Source organism: Podarcis bocagei, assembly GCF_964188305.1.
Source record: "Podarcis bocagei genome assembly, chromosome: 6".
Taxonomy (NCBI): Eukaryota; Metazoa; Chordata; class Lepidosauria; order Squamata; family Lacertidae; genus Podarcis; species Podarcis bocagei.
The window spans coordinates 41,113,645-41,140,613 of NC_138130.1; the positions used below are offsets into that span (position 1 = coordinate 41,113,645).

A 26,969-nucleotide genomic window follows, 5' to 3' on the forward strand; every position below is an offset into this window, starting at 1 on the left:
TTTTCTTTTTTGGTATGCATTTCAAGTACAGTAAAAGAAAGCAAAGCTGGTGGGAGGTTTACAGTGAGGAAGGGTAGAATGAGCTTTGTCTGTCATAACCATTTGATTGTAATTGATTCCGGAGAGAAATTTTCTGATGTTTCCTTTAAAAAACAAAACAAAAAACCTTGTCCAATACTTTAAAGCATATATGTGTAAGCAAAGACGTCATAGTAAATAATTTGAAACTGAATGCAATTTTGAAGGACCGAACTGCGGTGTATCTGAACCATCCCACCCCACCAACCCAATGTATGTGGTTGCCTTGCCTGTAGCCAGGATTGGTGTAACGTTTGCTCTCTTTAGAGAAGAGTAGACTTTAGGTCCTGGTGCATTAAAAATTGCTTCCACGTTATAGCTAAAAACACCCTAAGGATTGTGGCCACTAATACTTAAAAGTAATTGAATTGACTATTCTTTCTGGTTCCTGTCTTTTCTAAGTGTAGAACTAAATTTTGTTTCCTGAAATCTTAAGACATTCCATACATTGACCAGTGAGAGGGCCAGCATGGGATAAGCGCAGTCCTTTTCTGATCTGGAATTGCGCTGCTGTTCTCCAGCTCTTTTTTCCAATGTACTTCCACCTGTACAACCCATGCTTACCACTGGCAGCTGCTTTCATGTGCGAATTCCAGTAATCATGTGCTAAATTTAAGGCTGTTGCTTGTACCGTGCATCTCTTTATACCTTTTGCAATGATGCGTACAGTGTGTGGGGGGGAGTGCACTGTTTTTCCTATTGCATAACCGGTGGTTCAAATCTGCCGATTAAGCCCTAGAATCTTAAACTATTCTCACACAGGACCCTCAAAGCCAACACTCTTTTTCATTTGTAATTCTTAAGTGTATTTGCATACATGCTTGGGGGCTGTATCTTTCCAATCCGTTCTCCTCTCTCTATTACACCTGGTTATGTTACCGTTCAGTTCTCAGGTGTTTCAGAAAATCTACCTCTTCAGACTGTAGATGGAAATAACTGTGAAAAGTGATGCAGATATTTAGTTTGTGCCGAACACTCTGCTTTATTTTTACAACCCATACCTGCTTTCATGAAAAAGAAATGCTGAATAAAATAGCCAGTCTTGTTTTTGCTTTTCAAGAACATTTTGTAGAGATTTTTCACTAATGTGAATCTGAAATTTTATCTACTCAGTTCTGTATAAATTAAGTAAATATGTGTGCTTAATATACTAGGCTATGTGTCTTATTTTTTATTTTATTTTTAGAGTTCTCAACTAAATTTCACTTTTCTGGCTGTAGGTCTTGTCCATAGATGGGTGGTGTTCACTCTACATATTATTAAGTGAACTGTAAACATGCAGTTTTGCACTTCCATAGCTATCCTAAGGATTCAGAATTGAAAGCAAAGCCCTTCCATCAGTGTATCTAAATGTTAAAACACCATAGCTGTCTTAAACATTCCTTTAATAATGGGATGGAAAACTCCATTCGATTTCCGTCAGTAGTGCATCAAAAGAGTTTACCAGCACCATCTAGTGGCAAAAGACAGAGTCTTAACAAGCATCTATTATGGGTGTATGTCTTACACAAAACTGAGGACAACAATCCCTTTAATTATCTATCGAACTTGTGGTCTGTACTATTTCTTCCATCTCAACTAATAAATTGACGCAAAATTCTCTATAAACCGAAAATGAAGAAGTTTAGGATAGAAAGTGTCAAGATGTCATTCTAACATTCATTTTTGTTTTACCACTCACTGTCACTGGCTACAGTGTGAACAAGCAGTATTTTGCCCAATAGTTTTCCCTCTGTCCTTTACAGGGAGCAATTTGATTTAATGAACCAAACAGTGCTTCGTATTAAGGTGCCTAATGTGTGTTTTCACACACACACACACACACCCAAGTTGTGCCAGGTGCTTTTTTCACGATTACGAAAAATAAAATATTTCTCTCTACGTTAATGTGCAGCTGGTGTTTTGGGAATACCTGTTTTGCTAAGTGACCTTATGATAAAGCATCCCAGTCACACTACTGTTAGGCATGCCTGAGAGGAGATATGATAGCCATCTTCAAATATCCCAAGGGCTGTCACATGGAAGAGGGAACATGCTTGTTTTCTCCTGCTCTGGAGGGTAGGACTCGAAACAATGGCTTCAAGTTTCTGACTAAATGTTCAAAAAAACTTCCTAGTTCTATGATTCTATGTAAATTTCCCTGACTCTTTTGTATCATTTGCTGCCGCGAAAAGAGCTACAAAGTCTGACAATTAGGGGCAGCTCTTCCACAAGAAGCATGACCTTGCTACACATTGTTCTAGTTCAAGCCACAAAAAGTAAATTCTGTGGTAAGGTAAAGGTAAATGACCCCTGGACAGTTAAATCCAGTCAAAGGTGACTATGGAAACATTAGCAAATAGTCAATTGAAAACCCAGAAAGTGTCAAGGTGTGTTGTCTTCTGTTTTCCTTTCATGATGAAAGGTGCGAGGTAATCTCTCTGGGCTTGTGGGGTCTATGAAGCTGGGTTTTCATAGTTAAAAACATAAGAAGAGCCTGCTGGATCAGGACAATGACCCATCTAGCCAAGCATCCTGTTCTCGCAGTGGCCGACCAGAGGCCTGCCGGAGGTTCGCAAGCAGAATTTGAGCACCAGAGCACTCCAGCTTCCTGTGGTAGCAACTGATATTACTGCCTCCAACTGCGGAGTAGCCATCAATAGCCCTCACCTCCATGAATTTGTCTAATCCTCTTTTAAAGTCATATGTAGGGTAGTTGAAGTCACCCATTACTCTAATGTCTCCTCTTTTGGGTGCTTCCTTGACTTCGTTCTTCATCTCAAGATCTCCCTGGGCATTTTGATCAAGGGAATGATAGCATGCTGCTAGTACAAAATGATAAAATTACCCACAATGATTATGTGGGGAAGGTTGCCCCTTTGGGGATTTCTAGCTTGCTAGACTCCAAGCTTTCTTTGACATACAAAGTTCAAAGCTGAGACCTTGAAATAGATGATCCAGCTGACCAGAGAATTATACTACGTAGGGGGGAATGGGCTTGATCCTATGTCTTTTCCCCAGGCACAGGAGTTGAGCATGAGAGAACAGTTAACTCAGTAGCTTGCTGGTGCTTTGGAATCTGAAATATTCTTACTTGAAGGCATTTCAGCTATTTCCTTAGCTCTAAGTGTTTTGCTAAGACAAATTGGGCAGTTCAAGTACCCTTGAACCAGGATTATGATATATCTTGTTAATCGCTATTGTTAATCCACCAGTTTCCCCTAGTTCTTTCAAATGAACAAATCTATTGCACAAAAACAAGTTTCTTTTTGTACTGGATTAATTCATTATCTTTGGTTTCTTCAATTATTTTCTCAAAATGCCATTCTAATAGAATTGAAAGCACTACAAAAAAAATTGCCACCTTTTAAAAAAGACATTACATTTGTTAACTAATACCAACCTATATTTCAGAGAGACATTTTTAATAATTGGGTTGTTTTAAAAAATGCCTTCTCTACTTGAAAAGTCTCCTTTTATGGATTATATTCAGTGGTTCTCAAGGGGCAGAAAACCTCAATATTAAAGTATAAAGGCGGGAAGAATGCTATCAGGTTTACATTACTGTCTGAAGAACTTTAAATATGCAAAGTTTCTTCCTTCTGCTTTGTCTATATGTTGATCAGTATTTAGCTATAGTATGCACAAATATGAGGGCATTCAGTTGTTATATTTCAGCTGGTGAGTAGGCGTTAGATCCTGCTGCTTTGACTGCACATGCCAGGTCCTTTTGCAGAACCAGCAGAAGCAGCCAACACAGAATTGAACTCCACCCATCACCCCAAATTGCCCAGCGATGTCAGCCAATGGACAAGGTTTGGGGGAAATGGCCTCACTGGCTGCATTGGATCCACTGGAAGGCCAACATTGGCCCATGGGCTGTAGGTTCCCCACCCCTGATTTACACATATGATAAAATAAATTCACACTCTTTTGTTTCCATGTTAGAGCAGAGCATGAAGGTTGTGAAACAAGCTCCACAAGGCTCATTAACTGCTTTATGCCTTACATAAATATATATCACTGACCATTCAGAAAGGGATTTGAAGAATGGAGCAAATATGAAGGAATGTCTCTTGTTCTCAGGCACTGTTTACTTATTAAATTCTTATATATGAGAAGTATAGTAAATTCCAAGCATACTTTGAACCACAACGAGGCATAATGTACCTTAGCCTGCCTCCTTGTTTTTATTGTTTTTCATATCTTCATAATAGGTCATCCTTGGAAACAAGGGTCAGGTGTCCTCCCAGAGATGCAGTAACATTCTTTGCATTATTCACTTACACTTCAGGAAATTTGCCAAGAATTAACAAAGGCAGTTGATGCTATAATCACTTTCACTCAGGAAGCTGTCCATGCAGAACCAACTACTGTATAGACTTTTAAGTTATATGAACTGCTGCTCCCAACCTCCCTTTCAAACTTGACTATGGTAATATGGAAATAAAGCCAAATGGTTTAAATAATTTAAGACTTTGTATACGGCTGCTTTATCGGATGGTGCTGTTCCAAAGTCAGATATTCTGCAAGATCTGGTTCCCTGGAAATTATTTCTGCCATGACATATTTACTGCTTGCAAAGTAAGGTTAGATAGAGCTTCAATAGTTTGTTTGCTTTTTGTGTTCACAAATCCTTACAAGAGGTAATACATTTTTAAATCAAAGTCTTTGCTCCCTCTTTCACATCCTGGGTTTTACAACTACTTCTAGCTGTTTTTGTTTAGCTTTAGAAGACATTTAACTATTCATCTTGAATGTAAGAGTTGGGAGAGGCAATTGCAGAACACCCACTAAAATAAAACACAGCTTGGGTGGCCTTCTGGCGGTATCCTTTTCAATGAAAGGAAAAAAAACAGGTGTTAAGTAACACTCTAAATAATCTTGACATGCACACTCAAGATTACGGGAAGATCAAAAGCCATTCCTTGTAAGGGAGTTGCTACAGCCCCTTGATCATTTTGGTTGACCTTAATGCACGGTTTCCAGCTCTACAATATCCTTCTTAAGATGTGGAAACCAGAACTGAACAAAATATTCTAAGTGTAGTCTCTTTTCAGATTTTCTGTAATAGCATATTAGCAGTTGTATGTTTGTTTGTTTGTTTGATTGATTCCTTCCTTAACAATACAAAAATGGAATTCATATTATTCACAGCTGCCATATACTGGTGTGCTATCCTCCTAGTAATTGTATAAAGCAGCCATAAAGACATTCTGTTAACATCAGCAGGACCAATATGGCTCTAATCCAGTATAAAACTCACATGCTCCTTGGATGAATATTTGCATAGGAACTGCTTGCATATTTTCTATTTGTATTGAGCTTTACTTGCAAACCCAGATTTTGTTGTGCCTGGATTACCAGGTGTCTTTGCTGTACCTGCCCCTGCTTAAGTATTTACCTTTTTATAGACCTATAAAAGAAACTTAGGATAGTACCCCTTTTCTAATATGTGTTTGGACAATGTGAATGTATGGGATTGAGATCATGCCATTTCCACTGTGTGAAACTGCAGGAATTATTGCAGAAAATAACAAAGCCACTGAATATACTTGGCATAGCATATTACCTTGCCATTTCATTATTCAGTGTAAGTCATCTAAAACTTGAAATAAACTAATTTTTATTATAAATGTGAAATAGATGGTCATAGTTGTAATAATTTGGAAATGGGTAATTTGGAAAGGCAACTAACTGCTGGTGACGAAGTGTGACAATTTCAAAACTGGTGACTAATATGCTGCAGTGAATGACAACCTGTTGACTAAATCGAGGCTTGTATCTTCATAGAACATATGTGGTGGCCTTGAGAAAGGTTGTGGTTAGAATAAATGTAAAACACTGAAAAGTACAGTAGAAAATGTTTTTAAAATTGACTTTACATTAGCTGACAATTTAACAAAGAACAAAATCGCTAATATGAGTGCTGAGTTTATCAACTTTGTGTCAATCATTATTGACATATTTACCAAACTTACATTTTGTGAAATTGGGCTGAATAGTTTCTGGATTGTTTAGGATCTAATTTGGTGATGAATGGCTAGCTAAAAATTAACTTGTTCAAATTTATGTGTGGTGGCAAGACTGGTTCACACATTTGCTCAACTATGATTTTAAAGAAAGGTCTGATAGAACTGTTTAATTTATGTATGATAGTATTCCCCCCAATGTGATTCGTTGCCAAATAAGACTGATTATTTTGTTTTTATGCATATTTATTAGCTGAGGCTCGAGCCATAAGTACATATTTAACTTTCTACACCTGTGGCCATACTTAAACATGCAGTTGGCTGTGTCTCTGTTTTCATTTGGCCTAAGGCACAAATGCCTGCAACAGAAGGTTAATAAAAGGATGCAATATCAACGTAAACATTTCCTCAGTTTTCTATACCATTGAAACTAACCCAAACACTGTTTCTCCTTACATCTTCTTTTTTCTTCTCATCTCCATTCTGATTGTCAGGTATGTGGAGAATCGAAGCATAAACAAGTATTAAAATATGTTTCATTTTATGTCTGTCTGTTAATAACTCTTCTGTAGTTCAAGAAACAATTCCTATTAAAATATAATCTTCCATCTGTTAAACTTGAATGGTTTCTTGTTTCAGTAGGGTGGGTTATTTGAGGTCTACGTGTAGTTAAGGCAAAATAACCTAACATACTGGGAAAATGGTCTATCTGCCATCTTTGCAGTGGAATGCACTGCACACCCAGCAGGACAAACAGGAGCATAGTAGGTTTTAAAGGGGAAGACAGCAGGTGTTTGCTTGAAAACTTCACTGAAGGCCATTCTCTCTTCCCTGTTATTTATTTAATAATCACTTTTCTAAAGATAGGGTTCTCTAAAGCAGCTTTCAAAGCAAGCCAAAAACTCAAAGCAACCCAATGTCATCAAACCAGTTTTAAACTGCATGTCTATTTATATCCCACTCCAAGTACCTGAGGTAGTTATGTTAACTGCAAAATCTTCTTTCCCTGTTGGTCACCTTTCCCTGGGCCACCAAAATAAAAGCTTGAGCACAAGGGTTTTTGCACTACTTCTGGAAAACCATGTTGGTCTCCGAGACGCAACTCCTGGGGGCTGATATCCCTTTGGCCTCCCCAATAAAATATGTGAGGGGGTGCCCACCCCAAATTGATAGGCATTGCCATTCAAATGGTGTGCGTGCGCCGCATCTTGTGATCGATTATGCAGTGTGGGGTCTCTTTGGACCCCCCCAATATTTCATTCAAGTGGGCACCCTTGCCAAGACCAGGGCTTTTTTCGGGGGTACTCGCCTGAACTCAGTTCCATAACCTCTCAGGTGGGTGCCATTGCTATTCTAAGAGAGAGGTGTCCCTGGTGAGTTCCGGCACCCCCTTTCTCCCCCTAGAAAAACAGCACTGGCCAAGAAGTATCCATTTTGCTAAGACTTTTACCCCACGGTCACCTGCACCCACCCTCTGAACTGGGCTTCGAGTTAAGTCTTCAGGTGAGAGGAAATTCCACAGCTAACCCCAGGTGGCCTCTGCTGGGCACACCTTGGTGCCCAGATGCCAGAGAGATTGAAACGCTGTGGGGCTGCTTTTTTCATGGGGGGGAGGGCTCTCTGCACATGCTCAGATGCGCAGCCCTACTGCGCCATTCTTCGAAGAGCAGGGCGTCAGGGTCAAGCAAGCCCGTCCCTGAGGTGGCCATGTGGGCGTCTAGCCTTTTTCCTCAGAGTGTGGCTCTCACCCCACGGAGGTGGCGGCGGCGGCGGCGGTTGCCTCCTGCTCCAGCCCAGCGTGTGGAGGTGGAGGCTGCGGAGCGGGAACGCCGTTTTGGGCACGTGCCCTGAGGAAGCCTTTTTTTTTCTTCCCCTTCCCTCCCCTTCCCTTTCCCGAGCAGCTGCCGCCGCTGCCGCTTCCCGCTCTCGGCTTTCTGAGGAAAACCTCTGAGGGAAGCAGAAGAAGAAGGCGCGAAGAAGAAGAAAGCTTCTCTCCGTCTCCCGCCGCCTCCTCCGCCTCCCCCCTCGGGCAGCACTGCAGAGGCAGCTCCGCTCCGCACTGGGGAGGAGGAGGCGGCGGGGGAGGCCGCCGCCGGACGGAGGACGAGGTTCAGCCGGGGCTGCTGCAGAGGCTCCTCGCTCGCCCCTCTCGCCCGCCGCCAGGAGTTTCTCTCCCGGCCTCGGGAGTCGCGCCGCCCCCTGCCTGATTCCCCGCTGCCATGGAGCCTGGAGCAGCCGCCGCCGCCGCCGCTGGGCCGGCCGCCGCCGCCGGAGCCGCGGCGCTCTTCTTGGCTGCGAGCGAGCAGCAGGGCTACTCCGAGCTGTTCTCGCTTTGCGGCGGCGGCCAAGCTGCGCCCGAGGCGGGGGGACCGGCGGGAGCGACCCCCGCCGCCGAGGGGAGCAAAGTGGCGGAGTTGTTCCGGGCGTCGCAGCTGCCCGCCGAGACGCTTCATCAGGTAAAGTAGTAGGAGGGGCGCGCAAACACACACACACGTGCAAAGTGTCTTCTGGGCATGTGCAGAGTGCCTTCATCCTAACTATTACGGGGTGAGTCCCCCCCCCCCCAGGTCGGAGGGTTGCACTCTGGTTGCGCCTAAAAATAGAGAGAGGCTATGACTTTATCCCACGAGGTTGTGTGATTCGCCTGTCTGATGCTCCCCCAGCCTCACGACGAGTCCAGTTGTGCGGTTTTGGAAAAGAAGGCGATCTTCTTTCCTGCGCCCCCTTTGCAAACGTTGATATTTGGTGCAAGAACAGAAACATCTGTTCCTGTTGTCTTTCTCTGTGTCAACGTTTTCTTGTTTTGGTTTTTTGTACGCTCTTGTTCTGTTTCTTCTGTCTCCTTTCGTTAGTAAGGTACATACATGCCTTTGAGTACAGGGAGTGGTGTTTAAACCGTGGCTCCTGTCAGATTGCAGAGTATAGGTAGACAAACCTTTTCAGTACAGAGTTGTAGAAAATATGGGTGCTGTTAGCTTGTAAAAGTGAACTGCTGTTTATTCTATCCTATCCTCAAGCTGTTCTTGAGTATGAAATAAACAAATTCACCCTTTAGTTCCCATTGCCCCGTACACAGCTTCTTGGTTTGATCTTTGCAAGAAGTAATCCTAACAAAACCCACACAAGAGTAGATCTCATTACAGCTCCTGTCTCACTTCCAAATTGTTTTTGAATTTTGTTACCTATTGCACCTATTGGTACTTGGTGTTTGATTCCAGTATGCTGTTCATTCGGTCATGTAGTTCACATGTATTTTAACTGCTAATTTTTCACACTGGGAGTCAGATTGTAGATTGCAATGGAAGGGAGCCTTAGTTTTATGCTGTCTCATCATCCCACTTCCTTTATTTCCTCAGAAGTCCACAAAGGGAGGTGAAAACAAATGAAAACTGTAGTAACTTGCAGCTGTAAAGGCACACACTGTTTGTTATTGTTTGATATATACCTCCTCCTCTACCAGCTGCAAAAATGTTGCAGCTGTCTTTATATAATAGACATTTCCTGTTGTTTTTTACAAAAATATTTTTGGCAAGCAGTAGCCTCTGAAAATTTTGCTCATGAGTTTAACATCGTTACTTTAAATATTAATTTAAAAATATTGCACTAACAATAGATGCTCTTTCACCTTCAAGGGGCTAATATTTTTGCTAGTAGTGGAAGATAGACACTTGTGGTATCCATTTGTGTTATTTTGGGATGAATTAAAGGTTGAGATCCTTTGGGATACAAATGAAACGTTACTCATGCATACCACTCCAGTTACAAGATAGAGTAGAAGTTGAGTTTTTAGTTGCCTTTGAGAATCAAGTTGTTTGCTTGATCCAAAGAACACAGGATACAGTAGAGAACTGTACACCCACTGCTGTTTCCACATTTCGAGACCTCCCAGCCCAGTGTAATCTAACTTGGAAATAATCAGAACTGTCAAAGGAAGAAAAGGAATGTGCCCAAACAGCATTTAATTTCCCCATTCCCAATCCACTGAACCAAGAGGATAAGTAGACATAAAAAAAAAATTAAAAAATGGATGCAACAGACAATGTTCTTCTGGCATCAGTTATACACAGACAACTTCTACTGATTGAAGCTGGTTTTATTTCTGATCAAGTAAGTTCAGGATTGTAGCCAAAGAGTAAAGTTTACACAAAAGCCAGAAAATGGATTCTATAGTTCTCCACCCCGCCCCCACCCCACAGCAGCTGCCTTCTGCGCCCATACTGTGCAGATCCAGACATAGTCATATGTTCCTGTTCTCATTTTTGTTAGTGGATTAGAACAGAATTTTCTTGGGGTTAGGGGTGGGGGTTGGAAAGGCTGATATACCCCCAGATTTATTAATGATATTTCTCAATTGGATCTACATTTCGACCCATTTCAGTAGACACAACTGTATTTTAAACTGATTGCATATCTGCAACAATTTGGACACCAACCTCCCTGGGTTTTTATTGTTTTTTGCCTGTGGAACCATGCAGTATTGATTCATTATCACAAAGCTTCTAATAGTATGTGAAAAGGTAGAGGAACACACAGACTGTAGTTCATATATAAGAATATAACTTCAAAACACTTGTTGTAAATCATAAGAGCAAGAAGTATTTTAAAATCTAAGTTGGGATGCAGGTAAAGCTAGCCAGGCATTAAAGGCACTAATAATTGTCTCCTGTTTCCCTAGAAACTGTCTGTTGTTTGTTGCTTGCTGCTGTACCAATATGGGCACTTGTTACTCTTTCAAGTGGTTCTGTGTTAAGTTTTTGAGATGTCATTCTGAGATGTCATTTGCATAAAATGTTATGTATAAATTCTTGCACCAAACACTGTTCCTCTGCATTGTGCTAATCACCTTTCAGGAGAGCGAATAGTGGCCCTGATCCAGTGCACAGAAATACATTTTTCCTTTGCAAACCTCTTCCTGTGGTTTATGATGTAAAGAAAAGCTTATCTTTGAACATGCCAGTTTTGGTGCTTGCATTGTTGCTTGATGTTATCTATACAGAAGTGGTAGATTTTAAAAAATCTTTCTCAGACCTAGGTAAAGAATATGGTTTGAACTAGCCATACATAAAATCTTCATTAGCTTTTGACACTTGCAAAAATGCACAGTGCTTGTCCTAAGTCCTTTTTAAAAAATGTCATAAGATAAGATAAGATAAGATAAGATAAGAAGGAATGTCATTATGGGGAAAAGTTGTCACCCTTACAGTGTAATGATCCTTCTAGTAGTGCAGATGGAAGCAGGTCAGATTTGAGGTACGCAGACTTGTAAAAGTTGGATGAACACTGAATACTATTGTAATTCAAGCCTCAAATGTTCACCAGGTTAGATGGGTCCTAAAGGTTGTAGCAGTTCAGGCAGCTAGAGCACAAAGCAAGACCTGGCACCAGTAGTCAGCAAGGTCAGGTACTGGCCAAGGGCTCTAGGTGCTCAGAAGACTTCCTTACCAGCCTGTGCAAGCCATGTTATCACTCCTTTCGCCACTGGGCCCCTACATAACTGGCCAGCAGCTATGAATGAGAGTGAAGCTTGGGGGGGCCACCAGGTGGCGCATTGGAAGATGGCTGACAATAACATCTCTCTGACCCATACAAGGTAATTAAGAGGCTACTATGGGAAGTATGCAGTCTTCCTCCCCCCCCCAGGAGATGGCGGGGGGCTGCCTTGTCAGCGGTGTCCACAATGCACCCCCAGATCCGAGGTCTGGGGGTGCCGGTCACTTGGCATGAGCCCTCAATGCGGTCAGCTCTTCCTGACGCCGATTCCAATCAGTGTGTGCTGGTTAGCTTCAGCTTGGAATTATAATTGGAAACATACGATTGGAATGAAGCTGAAGCACATACATCAAGTAACGCTCAAGAGATAAGACTGCTGATTAATGGATCTCTGTGACCGGGAGTGACGGACGGATAAGTAAATCTTCTGATGAATCACCATTAAGAGACTGTATGTTTGGAATGAAGGGGGGGTGGAGGAAAAAAACCTTTTTTCTTTGTACTATGTGATATTAATAACCCTTCACCCCAGAAAGAAACAAGATTGTTGCGTTTTACTAATCACAAGCAGGAAATTAAAAACTGTGTGGGATGGATTATAGCTAAAGAAAGGATTGGTAAACAATGAGAACGGAGGAAAATTCTATGACGCAGTCAAAAAATGGCGTCTCGCCAAGACAGGTTTGCCAGAGAAAGAAGGACAGGGGGAGGAGAATCAGGACCATTGGAATGAGAAGGATTGCTGGAATGTAATTTTGACCTGACAGAGCCTCCTGATATACTGGGCAAGTCTGAGAAAAGTAAAGGACAGACCGATTTTTATTTATTTTTTAATGGAAGTGAGGAACAGCGGCTGTCCCTGAGCGATATGATCTTTGGAGAGTACAAAACCCACACAGAGCATGTCTGTTTCCAATCTGCTTGTGAAAATTATCAGAGATCGCAAAGAAAGGAATATACGATAACAACAAGAAGATGAAGAAAGTAATAAAGGGCTATCTGGATTGAACTGGATAGAACTGTTTAATTAATGCAGCAATATAAGTGATGTTTGGACTCGTCCGGAGCTTGATGTATGGGTACCCCAAACAAAATTTAAAATTTGGCTGTATAATTTGGAACTAATGTGATTCGGACAATGTGATGTGATTGGCCTGTTAATAAAAATTATTTTTTTAAAAAAGAGAGAGTGAAGCTTGGGTTCCATCTGTGGTTGGCTGCCCACCATCTTAATGTTACCTCAAATGCAATGCCCTTGATTAGCAGTATATAATCTATAAAACCCTATCTATAGACCTATAGAGGGGGCGGACGGCGGGCATCACCAGGACCATGCAGATGGCTCCCTGAATCCTTGTGCTAGCCCAGTGCTTATGGAACTGAACTGCAAGGCTGGTCTCTGTTGGTTGGATGATTTTGTAGAGTATTTGAGGGTAGCATTCTACAGTCAGTAGGTAATGTTACCCAGTTGGGTAATAATGACTCCTATTACCTAGTACTCAGCATAAAGTTAAGCTCCAGCTTTGCTAATATAGAAACTGCCATTTTTTGTTCTTTGTTTTGCTTGAGTTCTCAACCTAACAAGGAACTTGTCTGTTTCACTTAAAGCTGGAGGCAGAGCTGCTGGATGTTATATTATTAAAAATGGGGGATCAGCTACCGTCTGTTTCATAGGTGTAATTTGAAGCCTGCATAGCACCTGGTAGAGACTAATCCCTTTAAGCCTGCTATCTCCTCTTACACTCCATCATATGACTTTGACTAAAAATGCAGACTTTGTAGCTTCAAACTGTTTCTTTTCTCTGTCACGCACACAGCCGTACCACTTTGCTTAACATCCAAACATCCAGCCTGATAAATAGTTCTGAAAAACTTGAAAGCTTGCCCGCTATTTTGTTAATAGTGTAGATTGCCTGACAGTTGATGCTAGATTTTTTCCTTATAGACCAGCATAGCGTATTGTATTGTACTGTACTGTACTGTACTGTATTGCATTTGGCTTTTTGTGAATTAGTAGTAGTTCAGTGCTTAGTGTAATGTCATCTTGGGCTTTCTCAATAACATATTAGGTTCTTTTTATGCATCTTTTAAAAACATATTTGTGATAAGAAAGCTTTTCAGGTTTTTATTTTTCTGTGTAGAACATTACAGTCTTCTATTTTTTGTTCTTAATTTTCTAAGTCATACTTAAAATGCTCAGCTATAGCATTAAGTAATTCACTGATACCACAGAATTCGTGTGTGTGTGTGTTAATTTATGTGGTAATTGTATGAACTGCTATATATGATTTCATTATTTGACATTCCTTTTTATCGGTTTGCTCTAAGACAAACAAAACTTTCTTTTTTAACCATTAGGAAATACTGGGTAAATGCTTTAAAAATGTGCTAGGAATATGAGGTGACAATTTTGTATGATAGCTTTGCTGCTGATGGCAGGAGGAAGCACCCATTTCAGGAAAAGGCTTTCAACTGCATTTAATAGATAGCTTATGTATTTTGAAATAAATCTGTCAGCTGAAGTTACTGTGTTAAAATGTTTCCTCATTAGCACCTAGCATCTGAAGAAATCTTAGAGCTGTTTGAAATTTGCATGCAGGATACCTATGTTTAGATGCCCTGGCTTAATTTTGGAGTACAGGTGATCTAAATAAATAAATAAATAAATAAATTTTGTTAAGGAAGGTGAGGTTAGCTGTGAAAAAAGGCCATTCCCAAATGTGTACAAGTCTATGGAAAAAATGATGGGTGAAGTAATTGTGCTTCACATAAAATCCGTCTGTTTGTGGGTGATGTACAGTTCAGGAAAGCTGAAATGAGATTATGTATCTACTTCCTGTATGTCTACTTACAAATCTGATACAAGCATATTTTAAAACTGAATTCCTGTTTTTCACATAGACATAACACCCACAGGAAATAGGCTTTATATTGCTTTGAATACCACTATGAAATTGGTTTTAATTTTATCTCAAAGCACTATGGAAGAAGCAATATTGAACTAAAAGTCCAAATGTCTACCATGAGGTTACATCACACTTACAAGTTTAGAACGTGATTAATCTCATGCAGCAATGAGTTAATAGCTAGTAGCTATAATTTGAAATCCAAATTTACTACAGAGCATTTTTAGCCAGACAGTGTTCAGACCTGAATGCTGGAGAAAATGCACATCGCAAATATATTATTTTATTATCACCCACAGTACATGTCTCAGAATTTCATCTGAAGCATCTGAAGGTAGTGTTTTAGATGGAATGCTAACCTAATTTGATCTGATGGAACCTGTCCAGGAAACCTGAACTATGATTTTTTGTAAAGCTGTATACCTGTGGAACAAGTCTGTCACCTGCATCAACTTGATACTATCAGGTTTATGCTTGTTGGAACTTAATGAGATGCTGATACGAAATTGCTGCTCAATAGGTGGCTACTGTTGTTGTAGCAACATCACTTTCTTTTATGGCCAGTCAGGTGTGACCTGACTTTAAAGGGACTGCAAGTAAGTAGTGTATCTGCTGTTGTCATACTCTAATCCAGGAATATAGCCTTGGAAGGACGTGTGCAGAATTCCTACCCAAATTTTGTGTTTGCAGTTATGAAACACCTGCTGAAACTATTCTAGCAAAGACATTTTTAAAATCTTCATATGGGGAACAAGAAGTAAAAATAATGGATCATATCCAACCAGGTTTTCTTTGGAGGAGACCCATTGGAATTGCTATGTTCATCAGTTTCAAGGGCTTTATTATGAGTAGGACTAACATTGGCTATAACCCAATGTTTGAAATACTGGGTTGCTAATTGATGCTAGATTCTCAGAATAGTTATTGCTGTGATGGGATGTTTGCTGGTATTTTCCTTATTTCAAACTGTACAGTGTTGTCATGGAAAAATGCTCCTATACCATTATTTTCTGTGGGGATGCAGCATGTTGTATAGTGAATAACTATTCGCTTAATACAGTGGATAGAGATGCCCTTTCCAACATTTGATACTGTTTTATAGTCCAACACCTAGTCCAACATCTTGATAATATTGTGAGATATCGATGCAGGGGCTGATTTTGCTTTGTGATCTTGCTGAACAAAGGGAAGGACCATTGCCAAATAAAAGGTAAAGGTAAAGGGACCCCTGACCATTAGGTCCAGTCGTGACTGACTCTGGGGTTGCAGCACTCATCTAGCTTTATTGGCCGAGGGAGCTGGCGTACAGCTTCTGGGTCATGTGGCCAGCATGACTAAGCCGATTCTGGCGAACCAGAGCAGCGCACGGAAACACCGTTTACCTTCCCGCTGGAGCGGTACCTACTTATCTACTTGCACTTTGACATGCTTTCGAACTGCTAGGTTGGCAGGAGCAGGGACCGAGCAACGGGAGCTCACCCCGTCGCGGGGATTTGAACCACAGACCTTCTGATCGGCAAGTCCTAGGCTCTGGTTTAACCCATAGCACCACCCGCCAAATAGTAGACCTCAAATCCTTGATACCCCAGATTATCAGTTTCCCAGTAGCATGACAGATAAAGATCCTTGTCTAAGACCTTGGAGTTTTGGCTTTCTTTCAGAATTAAACAATGCTGTACTAGATGGCCTAGGCTGATTCTGGGTAAGGCAGCTTTCTGTATTCATACTCCATGACTCAGATTACCTGTCACACTAAGCCAAATGGGCAATTGTATGAAGATCACAGCTACTTCACTTCTCCTTTGTCCTTCTGCGTTGTGCTACCCAAGGGCTAAACGATGGTTTGGCTTAGCATTGCATTTGAACCTGAACTTGTTGTTTGTCAAGGCAAACCACAAGGTGTAATCAAAGTTTGCTTTTGGTTTGGGGAAGATAATCCATGAGTCCAGGCTCAGACATAATGCTAAGCTAAACCTCAAGTAGCGCACCAGGCCTTTGGCTGATTAATATTCTACAGCCTTTTAAATGTGTTTGTGGGAGAGCGGGTTATTGTTATGTTTTGTTTTAGTTTTAGCTATCTATCTTGTGCTTATATTCGAATGAGGGGCGGTATATAAATTAAATTTTTTAAAAAAATACTTGTTGTTTTTATAAACATAAAGTCCCCCATGTTTAGAGTAAAGAGCTTTTATTCATGCATAGGATAGTGTTTTATTAAGGACAATGCTTTTTAAATTTTTATTTTTTAATTTTCAAATATCCCAGGGTTCAATTATGTCACTTGTTTTTATATGCAAGGGCATAAATTAAACTGTATGATATAATGTCTTCACAATGTCAATACGCACACAGTGTTGCAGTTGTAAGGACCTGTTTTTGAGCTGTTGTGATTGTGCAAATTGCAAGGGGCATGCTTTCCCTGTCCCACCTGGTGGTGCTGGAACATAGAATTTGTGCCTTTGTCCAATCACAGTCATTAATCACATGAGCTTTGAAAGCATCTGTAGTGGGCCACAATGTTTGTTCATATCTGTGAAAAATGCTGACTTGGCCCCCAGAAAATGGCACCTCCTTATATTTACAGATGGTAGAAAGGTGGAGGGAATAGCAACAGCAACTAGGATCTGTTACAAAAACTATGAATTTAATTCTGCTTGCCCACCTGTGATTGTGTGTGTTCTGGTTTTGTTTAATGTCGGTATGCTCCAATAAGGTTTTACCCTATTCAATGGAACCGCTGGCAAATATTGTACAGCTGGGGGTTGATAAGGATGGTAAGTGCAGAACAAAAAAATCTGGGACAAAACTCCACAAAGATCAAAATGAAAATCAAGGCAAAGTATTTTCTGGAATGTAGGAGAGGGACTTAAAGCACATTCTGTCCTGGAATGGTAACCGGCTGTTCAAAAGGAAAAAAATTGGTGATGGGTTCACGAAAACCCTTGTTCTTACTAACTAGCTCCAGATTTTCTATGCAGTGCCTCACTTAGAGCTGGCCCACTCCATATTGAGAGCAGTATCTTTTAGCTGCAGTAATCTGTTGTAGCAAGTGGCTGGATTTTCCCTTCAATTCATAGTTTTTCAGCTCAAGTGCACGTATGACAGAGCATTGAAGATTCAATTTATATTGAGAAATAAGCCATATAAGAACATAAAGGGCAGAATATGCTTTGAAGTTTTGCAATTCTGGCTCTCATTTAAAATATTTTTAAACCAGTCTCTCAAATTTTTCAGTTTTCCCCTCACAATCTTTTGATCTTTTGCTCGCACTTTTCTTAAGTCAGTCTTGAATGTGAGCTGCTATAGCATTTTGAAAGCTTGAGTTTCTTGTCCAGTTAATTATTTCCAATCTAGTTGTTCACAAACAGATGGAACCAGGTGTGTCATGACAGAGGTGGTCAGCAGCTTAAGTGTTGAAAATTACATTGGAAATATTTGTAACATCCAAGTCTATATTTGCTACATTGCAGATTAGAAAGATTTTTTTTAAAAAAACAACTTTAAGTAGTAGAGCACCTCCTTTTCATGCAGAAGGCTCCAGATTCAATCTCTGGCATTTGCAGATTAGACTGGGCATGGCCCTTATCTGAACAATGACTTTTGTCTCTGCACTATAATGGCACTGTTTTTAACTTCTACTACCTCTTTTGATGACATAATGTTATATAGGATTGCCATATGTCTGGAATTTCTCGGACATACCTGAAATATTGTATCCGAAAGGAGTGTCTGGGTGGAAATCAGCTAAATGCGCAGGAAAATCTGTATGGCAACCAATGTCGGCAGTGTTGATTTTGCCGATTTTCCTAAGGAAAAGCTCAACAACTTTGGCCAAAAAGCTTTTTAAAATATGGCAACCCTGTGTTATAGTCACCACTGGTCAAACCAATCTGTAGGTGAGCATATGATTGTGACTAAATTCAATTCCTGCTCCACTGTGGCTCTGTTGCTGCCTGTTTTTAGGGTTTGTGTAAGCATTGCACTTGTGCCATTATAAGTGTGGTGCTATGTCGTCTCCCTGATACTAGCATATCTTTGGGCTCCACTGGGATTTGGCCAGCCAGCATGAGTTGAGGATAGGGTTGTGCTGTCAGTTAATTAAGCACAAGTATGAAACATTTTTCAATGTGGGGGGGAAATCTGAGGAAAGTCATCTTGCATGTTCTTAGGAAAAGAGAAGTACTTTCTTAGGGTATACTGAGTAATATACAAACTCAGAGTCTCCTTTTCAGGTTTCGTTCATTTAGGCATTTTGGTTGTGTAAAGTGAAATAACATTGTTATTTTTAACTCAACTAGCTTCTGGGAACGAGATTAAATTATCATTCCCTCCGTGCCCCATTTTCATAAAATCATAGTGCTAATAGTAGCTGGGAAGGGGAGTTTGTTGGAACCATGGTGGGAAGAAGTATTAACTCATTTCCCACACACTACGGTCCTGCTTCTGCACAGATGTTCCCGTTTACTTTGTTAAAAGCATGGTAGCTGCTTTCATGCAACAAATGAAACCTCTGGTTTGACCCTAAGAGATTTTCTGTATACTGTATATGCAGAAGCACATATGCAGAAGGCAAGCTTGGACACAAAACACAGTTTCTGGTAATTCTGACAAATGAAGACCTAGATATGTCATATTTACAGCACACTTGAAGAATTATAGAATCCTAGAATTGTAGAGTTGGAAGGGATCATGAGAGACTTCTAGTCCAACCCCCTGCAATACAGGAATATTTTACCCAAGGTGAGGCTCAAACCCATGACCCTGAGATTAAGAGTCTAATGTTCTACCAACTAAGATCCTAAGGTTGGAATGGTCAGCATGAGTAATATAGTTCAATCCCTTTCCAGTTACACAGAAGTTGCTATTTACTTGGTTAGTGAGATTTTCTGTCTCTGAAAGAGTGACCAGAGTATTTGTTTTCAAGACTGGCATTTTGCCATTAAGGGTGGTTCTTCCTTTGATGACTACAGCGTCAAGCAGTAACTTATATGATTCAATGAGCATCACAGTCACATAGCACAGACATAACTTTTTAATAGTCAGTTCACACATCCCCTGCAGAGAAACATTAAAATATACTCTTTTCCATTGGATTTTCAAATTCCTGTACTTGACAGTTCTTCTTTAACTCGTCTTGCTTTGTAGCCACCAAACCAAATGGATATTCCTCTTTTTCTCACAGCCATGACCTGATAACCTCTCAGCTAAGCTAATCATTACATTTCCCCCTTTTCTCTGGGAGTCATGGCCTCCCATGACTGGGTGGCAAGGCCAGCCCACCCATAAGGCATGGTGAGACAACTGCCTCAGGCAGCATGATCCACAGGGGCAGCAGATCCTGATGTAGATCTTTATTTGCCCCTTGTTCCTAATGTAGAGCTTCACTCAGCTCTTCTTCCCTGGCAGCTAGGCGGGGGTACGTGGTTCGTCTCAGGTGCCAAAATGTCTTGGGCTGGCCATGCCTGATGTGCAGCTGTTTCTCATCCTTACCCTTGCTGTGCTCAGCCCCTCTAGTCTTATTTTGTGCTGTAGAGATCCATTTCCCTTTGATTTGGCTCTTTGCTAGCAGCCTTTATCATAAAGTCATCTTAGTCATCTTGACTAATTGACTAAAAATGTCCAACAGGTTGGTAAGGGAAGTTCTTCTTTATCTGCGGCTGTACCCTGCAAAATGCTTGCAACTGAATGGATGACTTCTACCATTTTATTGGCTCATGATGACAGTTTTAGAGCACTACGATAATATATAGACTAAACATATAGGCTAAACAGATTACAGCATTTTAGACGAACTATATATGTATAACAGACTTCTATATTCTAAAGGATCTTTTCATTCTTTAGAAAGCAGCCTAGGGGCTTGGCCACACAAGCTGACTCCCTGATAAAGTTGTTGCCATCTCACAGTAAGTACTCTATAGTTACGGAGCACGCGTTTTCAGGACTAGTGTCTTACAATTTGCAGTAAAGAATAAAAATAAACAAAATCTCTTGTTTCTCACAGCATGAAAACAACCCCCCCCCCCAATAACTGAAACTGTGGCCAAACTTTTGACCATATCTTAATTAAAATCAAAACTATGATTTGGAGACAGTCTTAACTATAGTTTGCAGCTATGTTTGAAGTAAGCAAACGATGGTTAGGCAAGCCAGGAAAGAGAAGGGAACCAGAGTTGAGAAGGGAGGAAATCTGTGGCCCCATGGCACATTCCTATTAGCTCGTGTGACATCTGAAAGGAACCAGTATGTTTTCCTCTTCACTGGGTTAAATAAACAGCAAGGAAAGGTTGCTTGGAGTCCTGCCAGAATCGCAGTGCTCTTAACTGATCTGATGTAATGCAAGGCAAGCTCATTTAGCCTTTATGGGCCTGATAAGTGACCCAGCATTAAACCTAGCAAGTGACTTTTGTTTCTACAAATGTTTGTTGCATACACAGATGTAGAGGGCATAAGTATTATTTACTTTTTATTCATTGGGTTTGTGTGTCTAAAAGGTTAAGGAGTAACTATGATTCACGTACTGCCACAAAAGAAATTATATATTTCTACAGTCCTATTTTCTCATGTATCCTAGTAAACCGAGAATGTAAGACCATTTAAATAATGAATACGTATATATGTGTATATACTTGAAAAGACTTTACACACATAATCAAGTTATATTAGAGTCGCTGACCACTAAATGTTAATTATGTTTCCCTATGGTTAGGGGTATGTACACACACACACACACACGTACAACCCCCCCCCCTCTTTATCTGAGGAGCACAAATTTTTATTTTTGAGATCAAAATTGTATATCAAAGGTAGACAAATCTGTTGCATTAAAATTGTTGGAAGTCGTACAGGTATTACTTGGGATTTAAAAACACCACCACCACTATAGTCTTATTTCTCTGTATCTTGTATACTTATACAAGTTACAACGTTTTGTAGGATTATTGCAGGACAGATAACTTTCCAAAATAACATCATTACATTTACCTTCTGGAGCAACTGTTCTCTATCTGTAACTTTGGAGTGAATACAGAAGACCTACTGACAGGGCGGAGAAATTGTGATTCTTTCTGGGCTGTGAAGACATTAGTTCTACTTATCCTTCGAGTTGCTGCAATGTTTTGTGTCATTTCCTGGTGACAACCCACAACAGAGAAAGTCTCTTGTCTATCTGATTGTCTGGCCATCCTTCCATAAAGAGATAATCCTGTGGCTGCATCTGGATTATGTTGCCCTTCCTTTCTGACATTTGCCAGAGTCTCCACTGGATCAAATCCCTTTCCACTACTGGAAAGTCATTTTTGGATCCAATCCATTGTTTCATAACAACAGTTAATTTTTTTTGTTTTGTAGTTGGCATAATTATGAAACTTGCGTTTGATTATCTTATTAGTTTTTATAGTATGAATGTTTAGAAAATAACTAACTATTATTTTTATTGGTCGATTGACCAAAATATTTTTTGGGGACCAATCAAATGCCTAAGCTTACATACATTTTTTTAAAAAAATCAATGCATTGGCTTAGCTTGTTAGTCTTGCATCTCCCTTTTTCATGTGGGTGATGGTCCTGTTAAGAAGCCATGTTAAAGTAGCATGTAAATTCATTCTTCATATTACTAAACTAAAGTAAAACTCTATTAAAATCAGTTATAAAGCTGGTCAGGAATTGTAGGGCAGTATGCTGATATTGTTGCAGACGCTAGCCAATATTCAGTTGACTTTTCTACAACCCTTTGGAAATGTGCCAAAACATTTATCTACAGAGCTTACTCCAAGATAAAATAATGAATGTGTTTCCAGGGCAATCTCTACCATGTCTTAAAATATTATGTCTGTCTTCATTGTTACAGTATATAAAAGATGTTGCTTCATAACTTTAGAAATATGTGCTCAATATCCAGGTACTGTATAGCGCCTCACATTTTAAAATAAATAATGCTATCCTTTGGCTTCAACCTATTCACATTTTAACTTGTAATATGTCACATATTTCCAACAAAACAATGGAACATCTGGTAAGTGTTTCCAGGTTTGTTTTTCTTCCCAATTGAGGAAAGGATTGTGGCTGTTTCCAGCCGTTTCTCTCCTGTAGTCACATGCTGCTTGCCCCTAAAGCCAACCTTGGCTGCCATCCAGAAGCAATACTCCTGACTTTATTATCATAGGCCAAGTTTAAAAGAACTATAGTAAAAGAAAAAGAAAAAGTTGGAGATATTTTGCACTGAAATGGAATCATCCATGATGGAATGGAGTACCAATTCATTTTCTTTATTTTTGAAGGGTGGAAGTTTCTCAGTCACTTTGAAAAACTAATTGGATGATATAACTCGCCTGTGAAAAGGTTGCTTTCTGTAGCTGCAGATTGGACTGTGGTTGTGAAAATTACATTTTCATGTTATGTTTAAAGGAATAACTGTAAAGGAAAGCCCCAATAATATTGTTGTGCTTTATATTACCAATTTTATTTTATAAATCTCTGCTCTCAAGAGTTTAATTTCTTATATGCTGAAAGCTATTGAAAATATTCCTCCATACTGCCCTCATTTCTGCATCATGTTATATATCTGGGCCCAAATGGAATATAAATCTCTTACTGGCCTAAATCTGAGACTAATCCTTTTCATAGCTTTTGTAGAAAATCAATTTCCTCTGCATGGTGTCAAAGTTTTTGAGGTCAGTTTGGTTTGGAAATGTTCCCAATGCACTTTTGCGGTGGTATAAGGTCTTCTGGGGTGCAAATTCATTCTTGCTCTTGAATTTCTGACCAAAATGAAGACAACTAGGTTTCACTGTGTGTCTGTGTGTTTTCTCTGAAAATGTGAGGGAGATATGCATTGTGTTGGATAGGATTTTTTCCCTTCTTCCTCATCCCTTGCATTGTAGTGTCCTTTTGGAACCAAAGGTTTTGAGCTCTCTAAAATGCAGCATTTCACAAATAGACCCAACAGGATTTTAAAATTAAGAAGAGCTGAAGCATAACACACCTTGATACTGAATAAATTATAAACAATGTGAAAAAGGCTAACATCTGCTAGCTTTGGTCTTAACATCATAAAATGTGATTTTAAACATAAGGGAGTTTTTGTTTTGTTTTGTTTTTCAGTGCTGCAGAAACAGTAGCAGGCAACTTGACTCACCTGAAAGAGTTGTATTTAAGTTATGTGGTTTGGCCCAAATAAATAACTAAATTATTTTTTAAAGTACATTTATATGCTGCCCATTAGCACAAGTTCTCTGTGCAGCTTACAATAGAAGTTAAAACAATTAGATATAAAAATGCTTACAGCATGAAGCCAGCAGAAGAAGATAAAAAGGAAAACAGGAAAGCTCACAGCATCACCAGAGATTCACAAATCTTGACACATTTTGATGAGGCTGCACACAAATGGTTTAATCTTTAAGACCTTGGAATCATCCTGTAATAAATTCTATTAAATCCAGTCCTGTTAAATTCTATTAAATCTAAAGGGGCATACTGTATGTGTGAGGAACTCTTATCTTTGCTAGAGAAGATCAGACTCTCTTGTCCCTGCTTTCCTGCCATCTTGTCTATTCCATTTACTAATTAGAGATTTTAAAATTATGGAGAGCCAGTGTGGTGTAGTGGTTAAGACCGGTAGTCTCGTAATCTGGGGAACCAGGTTTGCGTCTCCGCTCCTCCACATGCAGCAGCTGGGTGACCTTGGGCTAGTCACACTTCTTTGAAGTCTCTCAGCCCCACTCACCTCACAGAGTGTTTGTTGTGGGGGAAGAAGGGAAAGGAGATTGTTAGCCGCTTTGAGACTCCTTAAAGGGAGTGAAAGGCAGGATATCAAATCCAAACTCCTCTTCTCTTCTTCTTCTAATTATATGCACTCAAGACAAGGAAGATAAGAAATGTTGGCATTCCACTTTTGCAAGTTCTGCTTTTAGAAGGAGATTGGGACTTAAATAATTCACTTCATTTTCTATCCATTCTATTCCAAAATTTCAAAATTTAGTTAGAACACTTATTTTTGAGAATAATTTATATAAAGTCTGGCCCAAATCCTTTACCCACTTAAAAAAACCACAGTTTTCCTGGCACATTCACCATGTACCTCATCCTACATGGGGACCACCAGGAGGGCCTCATCTGCTGATTTTAAAGCATGGGCAGGTTGATATTGGAGATAGCTTGTAAGGGAGTATTCTTGCAAATAGCTTTTCAAAGTGCAGCAGTGTGTTCAATATCAATTACTTCACTTCTATTATTTGCACCATTATTACAGTGGGGAATAAACTACTGCATTACTAAGATCTGATCTTTACTTAATCTACATATGTCTTGGGATGCGGGCAGATAGTTCCTCCCATTTTATTTCCTGACTTTGAGTGAGGAGCATGGGATACTTTTGAAAAGGTATTCTGCTGAGGTATTTCTGCCCAGCAGTATGGGAATAGTTGTACCCAGAACTGTTAGGGGTCTTTCAGCAGCCAAGGGGACACAACAGCTAAATTAATAACTTTGATGATTCATATATCTCAGTTTGTAGTGTTGCTGACTTAAAAAAAATATGCATATGAGACCTGGGTACTTCATAAATGACAAAGTTACTCATTAAGCAAAAACATTAAAAAAAACAATTTCTCATCTGAGAATTGGTTTTGTGTATGCATGCAAAAATTAAAGAGCTTTTAAAAATGTATTCAAGATTTGTCTCACAGGATCATAAATGTGGAGTAACAGGTGGAACAAGTCTCATAGTTAAAATATTTCTATGTATCGTGTCCCGACCTGTTTGTCAGGCTATTCTCTGTTAAAGTTACTCATGGATGGAGCCTTTGGACTTGCTCCTTCCTGTGAAAGAGGGATTTTTAACAAATGCAGTGTACAGTGGTACCTTGGTTTACAAACTTAATCCGTTCAGGAAGTCTGTTCTTAAACCAAAGTGTTCTTAAACCAAGGCGTTCTTAAACCAAGGTGTACTTTCCCATAGAAAGTAATGGAAAATGGATTAATCCGTTCCAGATGATGAAAAACAACCCCTATAACATTTTAACATGAATTTTACTATCTAACAAGGCCATTGATCCATAAAACGAAAGCATTAGACCAGGCTGCAATCTACTATCCAGTACAGTGGTACCTCGGGTTACATACACTTCAGGTTACATACGCTTCAGGTTACAGACTCCGCTAACCCAGAAATAGTACCTCGGGTTAAGAACTTTGCTTCAGGATGAGAACAGAAATTGTGCTCCGGTGGTGCAGCGACAGCAGGAGGCCCCATTAGCTAAAGTGGTGCTTCAAGTTAAGAACAGTTTCAGGTTAAGAATGGACCTCCGGAACGAATTAAGTATGTAACCAGAGGTACCACTGTATAAAAATCCTTACTGCAGCGGTGGCACCAGCATCCTGCTCACGCCGTCCTGCGCATCCCATGGTCACCTTTCCACCTGTCTCCAGGGTCAGTCAGGCTTGCCCTCCCCGATCTCTCTCTCCGTCAGGCTGCGATGGAGGCAGGAGAGAACCCTGCTTCACCCGCCTCCCTCCTTCCCAGAGCGGGCCTGGTGCGGCAACGCAGACAGGCAGCTGGAGCCAGGGAGCCCAAAGAGCCACACGCCTGCCATTCCGTTTGCCTGCAATCAGCGCTTCCACGGCAGAGAGACCTAGAAGCAGAGCGCGAGGCAGCCGCTTGGAGGGCCAACCTTGCTGGCGCCAACCGCTGCTTGCCTCTCCTCTCCTCGCCTCTGTTCTGCTGAGAGTCGGGGATCGCTCTGCTAGTGGGAAGATAGCTATGGAAAGAGTGAGCGGGGAGCCTGGTTCTGGAAACCGGGGCGATCTGGAGGAAGCAGTAGGTGAAGTGTGGGGCTTGCGGTGCACTGCTCTGGGCTGGAGGTGGCTCCCTCATTCACCGCTGCTGCCGGGCTGAGCTCTACGCTCGCTCCCAAGCTGGTGCTTTGTGCCCGGCGGGGGAAGGTGCACCTCTCGAGGCTGGGAGAGCAGAGCAAGCGGAAGTGCAGCCCCAAATGGAGTACGTTTGCAATCCAAAAAATAAATAAACACGCAAACCGGAACACTAATTTCCGATTTTGAAGTGTTCATAATCCAAAAAGTTCGTTGGCTAGGTTGTTCGTAGCCTGAGGTACCACTGTAGTGTGTGCTAATGACATATCTTTTCATCCTCAACTTAAAACATGCTCTTACTAAGCCACAGGGCTCATAAATGTGCTCTGAAAAACCTATATCTTATTTCTACTGCATTTCTAGATTCCCACCCTCCATTTTAAAGAACACTTAGCCCCCAGACAGCCTATCAAGATCCTGTGGAGTAAGGGGAAATTAGTGGGGGTGGAAATAAAGAAACAACATTGAATGCAGATTGAAATATATACATTTATCGGACGCAATACCTAAGCACTGGACTCCTATGATCATAAATATTATCACCCATTCCGTTTACTTGATAGGTATTGATGAGTATTTCCTTGAGTGGATGCCTTGAAAATACAAAAGAGTAAGAATATTGTTGTCTTTTCCTCCCACATAAACTTCAGTCAGCAGGAGTGGGGAGATTTGATTG

General features: G+C 40.5%; 1 protein-coding gene across 2 annotated transcripts in view; it reads left to right on the forward strand.

Annotated features, from left to right (window-relative positions):
* The first annotated feature begins 3,619 nt into the window (after window positions 1-3,619).
* Window positions 3,620-26,969, forward strand: part of REPS2 (RALBP1 associated Eps domain containing 2) — a 94,145-nt gene continuing 70,795 nt past the window's right edge. The window contains exon 1 of one of the 2 annotated variants that reach the window (XM_081198112.1): window positions 3,620-8,485. In XM_081198112.1, coding sequence (XP_081054238.1) covers window positions 8,249-8,485 — 237 coding nt within the window. In that variant the 5' untranslated portion in view covers window positions 3,620-8,248. The remainder of the gene's footprint in view (window positions 8,486-26,969) is intronic. The other variant, XM_081198111.1, reaches the window with a different exon arrangement.